Source organism: Gossypium raimondii, chromosome 6, assembly GCF_025698545.1.
Source record: "Gossypium raimondii isolate GPD5lz chromosome 6, ASM2569854v1, whole genome shotgun sequence".
NCBI classification, from domain to species: Eukaryota; Viridiplantae; Streptophyta; class Magnoliopsida; order Malvales; family Malvaceae; genus Gossypium; species Gossypium raimondii.
The window spans coordinates 29429285-29442546 of NC_068570.1; the positions used below are offsets into that span (position 1 = coordinate 29429285).

The window sequence follows — 13262 nt, forward strand, 5'->3', positions numbered from 1 at the left end:
ATAACAAAACATTTATACTGCATTAAGGAAACATATTTAACTACCTAATTCAGGACTAGATTTATTTAATAACACGATATTCAATTGTTGAACGTAAAATTTGATCACCTAATTTAATTAGTTTCAGCATTTAATTTCTAAGCTTTTTATTTGCCTATATATATATATGAATGTCATCTAAGAAGAATTTCAGTCCAAACCATCTGAAAGGCTAGTAAAGCTTTCCTTTGTAACTTTTTTGCTTCTTTGTTTTCTCTTTTGATCTTTTTGCAATGGCAAGCTCAGACAAGAAAACTAAAAGAAAGAAAAAATTGAGATTAAGATCATTGAAAATACAAATGACAGGCTCATCCCGTTTCCAAAATGATGCACAGGAATTTATAAGAAAATCTCTATGTGAGATTAAGATCATTGAAAATACAGATGACAGGCTCATCCCATTTTCAAAACGATGCACAACAATTTATACGAAAATCTCTATGTTCTCCACTCTTTGTGGTGGGGAGATTCTTTTTATTATTTTCTCAGCGGCTGGTAAACCTTATTCGTTTAGTTATCCTTCTGTTGAATCTGTCGCTAAAAGCTTTTCAAACTCTAGCCAATATCTTGAGGAAACCACTGATGCTCCTGTTGAGACTTACCGTAAGGAAAGAATGAACTTGCTTGTACAAGATTTCAATGATGTTCAAGCGCAATTAGACGTAATAAAAGAAAAACAAAAGGAGATTTCTTTGGTCCAACAATCACATGGAACAGAAATTCGTCATTGGTGGAAAGGTCCTATTGACCAGCTTAACCTGAAGGAGCTCTATGAACAAGACGAACGCTTCACAGAGTTTAACAACTTGATCCCTATCACGAGGGACAAGAAGATTGCAGCTATTTCCTCAATGCAGGCTTCGATGGATAAGGATATCCCTTCTACCTCTCCCTCCAGATATGGCCCTAATTTGTAATAGTTTTGTACTTCAATGTCCACGATGTTAAATGTTATTTTATTTTTTTATCTTTTATGTTTGTTAGGCATGCCAATATTGAGAGTCTTCAAGGCATAAACGGTCGTGCTCGTGTAGCCGTCCAAAATATGGTCTATGATTTCTATTGTACCATTCCCGAGCCTTGACTATTTAGGGTTTAGGGCTATTTCTGTTCAAATTATCATGGAGTGTTCTATTTGCTTTTAATAAACTGGTGATTAATAAAATTGTTGCATCATGTTTTTCTAACCTCTGAGATCAAGGATGTGAATTCCCTTATATTTATAACCCGATCATGTTTCAATTCATGCGTGGATACACTTTTTACTTTCATGATCCCGTTAAAAAGTTTTCATGCAAAGTAAGAAGAAGAATATATCATAGTGGGATATGCTCTCTCTTCTTACAAGATTCCACGTCCAGTTTTGGAACCGAATGATATAAAATTAATAGAAATTTCTTGGAAAGACTGATAGACAACGATTTATTGTATAAATAGTTTTCACTTTAGGATTAATGATAGGATTTCAATGAAAATGGAGTCTAAATAGCATATATTTTTTTAGGAGTTCTCCTTATAAAGAACTTTTCTCCCCTACAGTTCCATATTAATGATATGCCTACACCACATCTTTTTAATTTGCTTTACTTATTTAAAAAGCCACACTTTCATATCCTTTTTTGTTAAAGCTTCAAAATAGAAACGAAAAGTCGATAACAATAAAATGCATGCATTAGGTGCAAGTGAATTAAAATTAAATTTGATTATACATTTGCATTTGAGGTCTATTACGTAGAAGTAAATATTTTAAATTATCATTAGATAAAAATTAAAACTTTGACAACAATTTAAATGCTATTTCTTTATTTTTAAGTAATAAAAGGATGAGGTAACAAATTGTCGTGCAAAAATACTCTAAATGTTATGTTTAGTTATATTTTACGTGTAAGCAATTTTAAATCTACTTTAACCATATATTTTATTAAATTAGGGTAATGTTGAGTTCTATTTTTATGTTATTGTCATTTGCATAATAGAAAAGAGCTAAATTACTCAACAAATGTAAAAAATTATTGCAATAAGACAATTAAAACCAATGAACACCGTTCCTGTACCTCCAACCAACAAACACCATGGAAAATGGGAAATAAATTGATTATGAGAAAAAATCGACACACTTTATCTTTCCTTGTGGATTAAGATTTTTGGGCATGGAAAATCCTAAACTAGATAACCCTATTCACAGTGAAATTGTTTAATTTTAGGTGCTCAACATTCATTCAACAACTTGTTGTTACTGCAATTTGCAATAACAGTAGGAGTTGAATTCTTAAAGCCCAAAACAATTTTATTTTCTTAATTTATTCTTCTCTAAATAACTCTGATATAGACATTGCGATATTTCATTTATCGAAAAATAAAGCCAAGTAAAGACACAAAATCTGGGTCATTTCAGATGCTATTGGCAACATCATCATACTTTCAATGCTAGTACAACCTAACCTATTCTAGAATTCACTAAAATTTGCAAAGAACTAAATTTGATATCCCTTATTTCCTTATATGGTTTTAGAGCATTATTTTTCTTGATTTATGTAGAAGTCTTTCCGTTTTTAGACATTATATCGGTTATTCTAATTGAACTTCTAATTGTACCGAATAACAGTATCAGTTTTCGGTACTTTTCAACATATAATTGACTTAAAATGTATCATAATATCATGAATTTTTGTTTCACTTATGGGATATTCGATATAAGATATATACGATCAATAACACAACATTTATACTACATTCAAGAAACATATTTAGACTAGATTTATTTACTAACGCGATATTCAATTGTTGAACGTCAAATTTGATCACTTAATTTAATTAGTTTCAGCATTTAATTTCTAGGGTTTTTATTTGCCTATATATATATATATATATGAATTCTATCCAAGAAGAATTTCAGTCCAAACCATCTGAAAGGCTAGTAAAGCTTTCCTTTGTAACTTTTTTGCTTCTTTCTTTTTTCTTTTAATCTTGTTGCAATGGCAAGCTAAGGCAAGAAAACTAAAGGAATGAAAAAAATTGAGATTAAGATCATTGAAAATACAGATGATAGGCTCATCGCATTTCCAAAACAATGCACAGGAATTTATAAGAAAATCTTTGTGTTCTCCACTTTATGTGGTGGGGAGATTCTTTTTATTATTTTCTCATCGGCTGGTAAACCTTATTCGTTTGGTCATCCTTCTGTTGAATCTGTCACTAAACGCAAGCCAACGGCTTGAGGAAACCACTGATGCTCCTATTGAGACCTACCGTAAGGAAAGAATGAACTTGATTGTACAAGATTTCAATGATGTTCAAGACCAACTAGACGTAATAAAAGAAAAACAAAAGGAGATTGCTTTGGCCCAACGGTCACATTGAAAAGAAATAAGTCATTGGTGGAATGCTCCTATTGATCACCTTAACTTGAGGGAGCTCTATGAACAAGACGAACTCCTCGCTGAGTTTAACAACTTGATCCCTATCACAAGGGACAAGAAGATTGCAGCTATTTCCTCAATGCAGGCTCCGATGGATAAGGATGTCCCTTCTGCCTCTCCCTCCAGATATGGCCCTAATTTGCAATAGTTTTGTACTTCAATGTCCACGATGTTAAATGTTATTTTATTTTTTTATCTTTTATGTTTGTTAGGCGTGTCACTATAGGGAGTCCTCAAGGAATACACGGACGTGTTTGTGTACCCATCGAAAATATGGTCTATGATCTCTATTGTACCATTCCCGAGCCATGACTATTTAGGGTTTAGGGCTATTTCTGTTCAAATTATCATGGTGTGTACTATTTCCTTTTTGTAAACTGGTGATTAATAAAATTGTTGCATCATGTTTTTCTGAGATCAAGGATGTGAATTTCCTTATATTTATAACCCGATCAAGTTTCAATTCATGCGTGGATACACTTTTCTCTTTCATGATCCTGTTAACAAGTTTTCATGCAAAGTAAGAAGAAGAATATATCATAGTGGGATATGCTCTCTCTTCTTACATGATTCCACGTCAAGTTTTGGAACCGAATGATATAAAATTAATAGAAATTTCTTGGAAAGACTGATCGACAACGATTTATTGTATAAATAGTTTTCACTTTAGAATTAATGATAGGACTTCAATGCAAATGGAGTCTAAATAGCATATATTCTTTTGGGAGTTCTTCTTGTAGCGAATTTTGTCTCTCTTACAATTCCATATTAATGATATGCCTACACCACATTTTTTTAATTTGCTTTATTTATTTAAAAAGGCACATTTTCATATCCTTTTTGTTAAAGCTTCAAAATAGAAAGGAAAAGTCGATAACAATAAAACGCATGCATTAGGTGCAAGTGGATTAAAATTAAATATGATTATACATTTGTATTTTAGGTCTATTACGTAGAAGTAAATATTTTCAATTATCATTAGATAAAAATTAAAACTTTGACAATAATTAAAATGTTATATATTTATTTTAAGTAATAAAAGGACAGGGCATAACAAATTGTCCGACAAAAATAATCTAAATGTTATGTTTAGTTATATTTTACGTGTAAGAAATTTTTAAATCTGCTTTAACAATACATTTTATTAAATTAGGGTAATGTTGAGTTCTATTTTTATGTTATTGTCATTTGCATAATAGAAAAGAGCTAAATTACTCAACAAATGTAAAAAATTATTGCAATAAGACAATTAAAACCAATGAACATCGTTCTTGTACCTCCAACCAACGAACACCATGAAAAATGGGAAATAAATTGATTATGAGAAAAAATCGACACACTTTATCTTTCCTCCTGGATTAAGATTTTTGGGCATGGAAAATCCTAAACTAGGTAACCCTATACAGAGTGAAATTGTTTAATTTTAGGTGCTCAACATTCATTCAACAACTTGTTGTTACTGCAATTTGCAATAATAGTAGGAGTTGAATTCTTAAAGCCCAAAACAATTTTATTTTCTTAATTTATTCTTCTCTAAATAGATCTGATGCAGACATTGCGATATTTCATTTATCAAAAAATAAAGCCAAGTAAAGACATAAAATCTAGGTCATTTCAGATGCTATTGGCAACATCATCATACTTTCAATGCTAGTACAACCTAACCTATTCTAGATTTCACCAAAATTTGCAAAAAATAAATTTGATATCCCTTATTTCCTTATATGGTTTTGGAGCATTATTTTTCTTGATTCATGTAGAAGTATTTCCGTTTTTGTACCTTATATCGGTTATTCTAATTGAACTTCTAATTTTATGAATAATGGTATCGGTTTGGTACTTTTCAACATATAATTGACTTAAAATGAACCATAATATCATGAATTTTGTTTCATTTATGGCATATTCGATATAATATATATCGATCAATAACACAACATTTATCTCGTATTCAAGAAACAAATTTAACTACCTAATTCAGACTAGATTTATTTACTAACACGATATTCAATTGTAGAACGTCAAATTTGATCACCTAATTTAATTAGTTTCATCATTTAATTTCTAGGGTTTTATTTGCCTATATATATATGAATTTCTTCCAAGAAGAATTTTAGTCCAAACCATCTAAAAGGCTAGTAAAGCTTTCCTTTGTAACATTTTTTCTTCTTTCTTCTTTCTTTTTTCTTTTGATATGTATGCAATGGCAAGATCAGACAAGAAAACTAAAGGAATGAAAAAATTGAGATTAAGATCATTGAAAATACAGATGATAGGCTCATCCCATTTCCAAAACGATGCATAGGAATTTATAAGAAAATCTTTGTGTTCTCCACTCTATGTGGTGAGGAGATTCTTTTTATTATTTTCTCACCAGCTGGTAAACCTTATTCGTTTGGTCATCCTTCTGTTGAATCTGTAGCTAAACGCTTTTCAAACGCAAGCAAACATCTTGAGGAAACCACTGATGCTCCATTTGAGACTTACCGTAAGGAAAGAATGAACTTGCTTGTACAGAATTCCAATGATGTTCAAGATCAACTAGACATAATAAAAGAAAAACAAAAAGAGATTGCTTTGGCATAACAGTCACATGGAACAAAAATTCGTCATTGGTGGAAAGCTCCTATTGATCAGCTTAACCTAAGGGAGCTCTATGAACAAGACGAACGCTTCGCAGAGTTTGATAACTTCATCCCTATCACGAGGGACAAGAAGATTGCAACTATTTCTTCAATGCAGGCTCCGATGGATGAGGATGTCCCTTCTGCATTTCCCCCTAGATATTGCCCTAATCTGCAATAGTTTTGTACTTCAATGTCCAGAATGTTAAATCTTATTTTATTGTTGTATCTTCAATGTTTGTTAGGCGTGCCAGTATTGGGAGTCCTCAAGGCATAGACGGACGTGTTCATGTAGCCGTCTAACATATGGTCTCTAATCTCTATTGTACCATTCCCGAGCCTTGACTATTTAGGATTTAGGGCTATTTCTGTTCAAATTATCATGGTGTGTTCTATTTGATTTTAGTAAACTGGTGATTAATAAAATTGTTGCATCATGTTTTTCTAACCTCTGAGATAAAGGATCTAAATTTCCTTATATTTATAACCCGATCAAGTTTCAATTCATGCGTGGATACACTTTTCACTTTCATGATCCCGTTAAAAAGCTTTCATGTAATGTAAGAAGAAGAATATATCATAGTGGGATATGCTCTCTCTTCTTACAAGATTCCACGTCAAGTTTTGTAACCAAATGATATAAAATTAATAGAAATTTCTTGGAAAGACTGATCGACAATGATTTATTGTATAAATAGTGTTCACTTTAGGATTAATGATAGGACTTCAATGCAAATGGAGTCTAAATCGCATATATTCTTTTGGGAGTTCTCCTTGTAGCGAATTTTGTCTCCCCTACAATTCTATATTAACGATATGCCTACATCACATCTTTTTAATTTGCTTTATTTATTGAAAAAGGCACATTTTCATATATTTTTTTGTTAAAGCTTGAAAATAGACAGGAAAAGTTGATAACAATAAAATGCATGCATTAGGTGCAAGTGAATTAAAATTAAATTTGATTATACATTTGTATTTTAGGGCTATTACGTAGAAGTAAATATTTTCAATTATCATTAGATAAAAATTAAAATTTTAACAATAATTTTAAAGTTATTTATTTATTTTTAAGTAATAAAAGGATGGGGCATAACAAATTGTCCGCAAAATAATCTAAATGTTATGTTTAGATATATTTTACGTGTAAGCAATTTTAAATCTACTTTAACCATATATTTTATTAAATTAGGATAATGTTGAGTTCTATTGTTATGTTATTGCCATTTCGATAATAGAAAAGATCTAAATTACTCAACAAATGTAAAAATTATTGCAATAAGACAATTAAAACCAATGAACACCGTTCCTATACCTCCAACCATCGAACAACATCAAAAATGGGAAATAAATTGATTATGAGAAAAAATCGACACACTTTATCTTTCCTCGTGGATTAAGATTTTTGCGCATGGAAAATCCTAAATTAGGTAACCCTATTCAGAGTGAAATTGTTTAATTTTAGGTGCTCAACATTCATTCAACAACTTGCAGTTATTGCAATTTGCAATAATAGTAGGAGTTGAATTCTTAAAGCCCAAAATAATTTTATTTTCTTAATTTATTCTTCTCTAAATAACTCTGATGCAGACATTGCGATATTTCATTTATCGAAAAATAAAGCCAAGTAAAGATGCAAAATCTGGGTCATTGCAGATGCTATTGGCAACATCATCATACTCTCAAAGGTAGTTCAACCTAACCTATTCTAGAATTTACCAAAATTTGCAAAGAAATATATTTGATGTCCCTTATTTCCATATATGGTTTTGGGGCATTATATTTCTTGATTTAAGTAGAAGTCTTTCTATTTTTGGACATTATATCAGTTATTCTAATTGCGCTTCTAATTCTACCGAACAACGGTATCAGTTTTTGGTACTTTTCAACATATAATTGACATAAAATGTACCATAATATCATGAATTTTTGTTTCATTTATTGCGTATTCGGTATAATATATATACGATCAGTAAAACAACATTTATACTGCATTCAAGAAACATATTTAACTACCTAATTCAGGAATAGATTTATTTACTAACACAATATTCAATCGTTGAACATCAAATTTGATCACCTAATTTAATTAGGTTCAGCATTTAATTTCTAGACTTGTATTGATTCTGTCGCTAAACGCTTTTCAAACGCAAGCCAACATCTTGAGGAAACCACTAATGCCCCTGTTGAGACTTACCGTCAGGAAAGAATCAACTTGCTTGTACAAGATTTTAATGATGTTCAAGACCAGCTAGATGTAATTAAAGAAAAACAAAAGGAGATTGCTTTGGCCCAACGGTCACATGGAAAAGAAATTCGTCGTTGTTAGAAAGCTCCCATTGATCAATATAACCTGAGGGAGCTCTACGAACAAGACGAACACTTCGCAGAGTTTAACAACTTGATCTCTATCACGAGGGACAAGAAGATTGCAGCTATTTCCTCAATGTAGGCTCCGATGGATGAGGATGTCCGTTCTACCTTTCCCCCTAGATATGGCTCTAATCTGCAATAGTTTTGTTCTTCAATGTCCACGATGTTAAATGATATTTTATTGTTTATATTTTATGTTTGTTAGGCGGGCCAATATTGGGAGTCCTCAAGGCATACACAAACATGTTCCTGTAGTTGGCCAACATATGGTCTATGATCTCTATTGTACCATTCCCGAGCTTTGACTATTTAGGGTTTAAGGATATTTCTGTTCAAATTATCATGGTGTTTTCTATTTTCTTTTAGTAAACTAGTGATTAATAAAATTGTTGTATCTTGTTTTTCTAACCTCGGAGATCAAGGCTGTGAATTTCCTTATAATTATAACCCGATCAAGTTTTAATTCATGCGTGGACACACTTTTCAATTTCATGATCCCGTTAAAAATTTTTCATGCAAAGTAAAAAAGAAGAATATATCATAGTGGGATATGCTCTCTCTACATACAAGATTCCACGTCCAGTTTTGGAACCGAATGATATAAAATTAATAGAAATAACTTGAAAAGACTGATCGACAATGATTTATTGTAGAAATAGTTTTCACTTTAGGATTAATGATTAGCCTTCAATGTAGATGGAGTCTAAATAGAATATATAGTTTTGGGAGTTCTCCTTGTAGCAATTTTGTCTCCCTACAATTCCATATTAATGATATTGCTACACCAATCTTTTTATTTTTCTTTATTTATTTAAAAGGCACATTTTCATATCCTTTTTTGTTATAACTTCAAAATAGAAAGGCAAAGTCAATAAGAATAAAATGCATGCATTAGGTGCAAGTGAATTAAAATTAAATCTGATTATACATTTGTATTTTAGGTCTACTACGTGGAAGTAAATATTTTCAGTTATCATTAGATAAAAATTAATATTTTGACACTAATTTAAATGTTATTTTTTATTTTTGAAGTAATAAAGCGGACAAGGCATAACAAATTGTCCGGCAAAAATAAACTAAATGTTTTGTTTAGTTATATTTTACGTGTAAGGAATTTTTAAATCCGCTTTGACCATATATTTTATTAAATTAGGATAATGTTGAGTTCTATTGTTATGTTATTGTCATTTGCATAATAGAAAAAGAGCTAAATTATTCAACAAATGTAAAAATTATTGCAATAAGACAATTAAAACCAATGAACATCGTTCTCGTACCTCCAACCAACGAACACCATGAAAAATGGGAAATAAATTGATTATGAGAACAAATCGACACACTTTATCTTTCCTCATGGATTAAGATTTTTGCGCATGGAAAATCCTAAAGTAGGTAACCCTATTCAAGGTGAAATTGTTTAATTTTAGGTGCTCAACATTCATTCAACAACTTGCTCTTACTCCAATTCGCAAAAACAGTAGGAGTTGAATTCTTGAGGCCCAGAACAATTTTATTTTCTTAATTTATTCTTCTCTACATAACTCTGATGTAGACATTGCGATATTTCATTTATCATAAAATAAAGCTAAGTAAACACGCAAAATATAGGTTATTTCAGATACTATTGGCAACATCATCATCCTTTCAATGGTAGTTTTTCACTTCATGCCTGGATACACTTTTCACTTTCATGCCTGGACACACTTTTCACTTTCATGATCCCGTTAAAAATTTCTCACGCAATGTAAAAAAGAAGAATATATCATAGTGGGATATGCTCTCTCTTCTTACCAGATTCCACGTCAAGTTTTGCAACCCGATGATATAAAATTAATAGAAATTTCTTGGAAAGACTGATCGACAACGATTTATTGTATAAATAGTTTTCACTTTAGGATTAATGATAGGCCTTCAATGTAGATGGAGTCTAAATAGAATATATATTTTTGGGAGTTCTCCTTGTAGCGAATTTTGTCTCCCCTACAATTCCATATTAATGATATGTCTACGCCGCATCTTTTTAATTTGCTTTATTTATTTAAAAAGGCACATTTTCATATCCTTTTTGTTAAAACTTCAAAATAGAAAAGAAAAGTCGATAACAATAAAATGCATACATTAAGTGCAAGTGTATTAAAATTAAATCTAATTATACATTTGTATTTTAGGTCTATTACGTGAAGTAAATATTTTCAATTATCATAAAATTAAAATGAAAATTTTTGACAATAGTTTAAATGTTATTTATTTATTTTTTAGGTAATAAAAGGAAAGGGCATAACAAATTGTCCGCAAAAATAATCTAAATGTTATGTTGTTATGTTATTATCATTTGCATAACAGAAAAGAGCTAAATTATTCAACAAATGTAAAAATTATTGCAATAAGAAAATTAATGCCGATGAACATTATTCTTGTACCTCCAACCAATAAACACCATGAAAAATAGGAAATAAATTGATTATGAGAACAAATCGACACACTTTATCTTTCTTCGTGGATTAGGATTTTTGCGCATGGAAAATCCTAAATTAGGTAACCCTATTCAGAGTGAAATTGTTTAATTTTAGGTGCTCAACATTAATTCAACAACTTGCTCTTACGACAAATCGCAATAACTGTAGGAGTTGAATTCTTAAAGCCCAGAACAATTTTATTTTCTTAATTTATTCTTCTCTATACAACTCTGATATAGACATTGCGATATTTCATTTCTCGTAAAATAAAGCCAAGTAAAGACGCAAATTTTGGGTCATTTCTGATGCTATTGGCAACATCATCATACTTTCAATGGTAGTACAACCTAACCTCTTCTAGAATTTACCCAAATTTGCAAAGAAATAAATTTGATATCCCTTATTTCCTTATATGGTTTTGGAGCATTATTTTTTTCATTTATGTAGAAGTCTTTCCGTTTTTGGAGATTATATCAGTTATTCTAACTGAATTTCTAACTCTACCGAATAACGATATCAGTTTTCGGTACTTTTCAACATATAATTGACTTAAAATGTACCATAATATCTTGAATTTTGCTTCATTTATGGCATATTCGATATAATATATATACGATCGATAACACAACATTTATCTGCATTCAAGAAACATATTTGACTACCTAATTTAAGACTATATTTATTTAATAACATGATATTCAATTGTTGAACGTCATATTTGATCACATAATTTAATTAGTTTCAGCATTTAATTTCTAGGGTTTTTATTTGCCTATATATATATGAATTTCATCCAAGAAGAATTTCATTCCAAACCATCTGAAAGGCTAGTAAAGCATTCCTTTGTAAATTTTTTGCTTCTTTCTTTTTTCTTTTGATCTTTTTGCAATGGCTAGCTCAGACAAGAAAACTAAAGGAAAGCAAAAAATTGAGATTAAGATCATTAAAAATGCAGATGATAGGCTCATCACATTTTCAAAACGACGCACAGGAATTTATAAGAAAATCTCTGAGCTCTCCATTCTATGTGGTGGGGAGATTCTGTTTATTATTTTCTCACCGGCTGGAAAACCTTATTCGTTTGGTCATCCTTCTGTTGAATCTGTGCCTAAACGCTTTTCAAACGCAGGCCAACATCTTGAGGAAACCACTGATGCTCCTGTTGAGACATACCGTAAGGAAAGAATCAACTTGCTTGTACAAGATTTCAATGATGTCCAAGACCAACTAGATGTAATAAAAGAAAAACAAAAGGAGATTGCTTTGGCCCAACGGTCACATGGAACAGAAATTCGTCATTGGTGGGAAGCTCCCATTGATCAGTTTAACCTGAAGGAGCTCTACAAACAAGACGAACGCTTCGCAGAGTTTAACAAATTGATCTCTATCACAAGGAACAAGAAGATTGCAACTATTTCTTCAATGCAGGGTCCGATGGATGAGGATGTCCCTTCTTCCTTTCCCCCTATTTATGGCCCTAATCTGCAATAGTTTTGTACTTCAATGTCCATGATGTTAAATGTTATTTTATTGTTTTATCTTTTTTGTTTGTTAGGCGCTCCAGTATTGGTAGTCCTTAAGGAATACACGGACGTGTTCATGTAGTCGACCAACATATGGTCTATGGTCTCTATTGTACCAGTCCCAAGCCATGACTTTTTAGCATTGAGGGCCATTTCTGTTCAAATTATCATGGTGTGTTCTATTTGCTTTTAGTAAAGTAGTGATTAATAAAATTGTTCCATCCTGGTTTTCTAACCCCGGAGATCAAGGCTGTGAATTTCCTTATATTTATAACCCGATCAAGTTTCAACTCATGCGTGGATACACTTTTCTCTTTCATGATCCCTTTAAAAAATTTTCAAGCAAAGTAAAAAAGATGAATATATCATACTGGGATATGCTCTCTCTTCTTACAAGATTCCACGTCAAGTTTTGCAACCGAATGATATAAAATTAATAGAAATTTCTTGGAAAGATTGATCGACAACGATTTATTGCATAAATAGTTTTCACTTGAGGATTAATGATAGGATTTCAATGCAGATGGAGTCTAAATAGAATATATATTTTTGGGAGTTCTCCTTGTAGCGAATTTTGTTTCCCCTACAATTCCATATTAATGATATGCCTACACCACATCTTTTTAATTTTCTTTATTTATTTAAAAAGGCACATTTTGATATCCTTTTTGTTAAAGCTTCAAAATAGAAAAGAAAAGTCAATAACAATAAAATGCATGCATTTGGTGCAAGTGAATTAAAATTAAATCTGATTCTACATTTGCATTTTAGCTCTATTACGTAGAAGTACATATTCTCAATTATCATGAGATAAATAATTAATATTTT

At 31.1% G+C, this 13262-nt stretch overlaps 2 protein-coding genes across 2 annotated transcripts; both read left to right on the forward strand.

Annotated features, from left to right (window-relative positions):
* The first annotated feature begins 338 nt into the window (after positions 1-338).
* On the forward strand, positions 339-956 carry LOC105771867 (agamous-like MADS-box protein AGL62). Its single transcript, XM_012593250.1, has one exon. It carries the CDS (start codon positions 339-341, stop codon positions 954-956), a length of 618 nt encoding a protein of 205 aa, XP_012448704.1.
* Positions 957-11799: 10843 nt separating this feature from the next.
* On the forward strand, positions 11800-12402 carry LOC105771868 (agamous-like MADS-box protein AGL62). Its single transcript, XM_012593251.2, has one exon. The coding sequence runs from the start codon at positions 11800-11802 to the stop codon at positions 12400-12402; it is 603 nt and encodes a 200-aa protein (XP_012448705.1).
* The last annotated feature ends 860 nt before the right edge of the window (positions 12403-13262 follow it).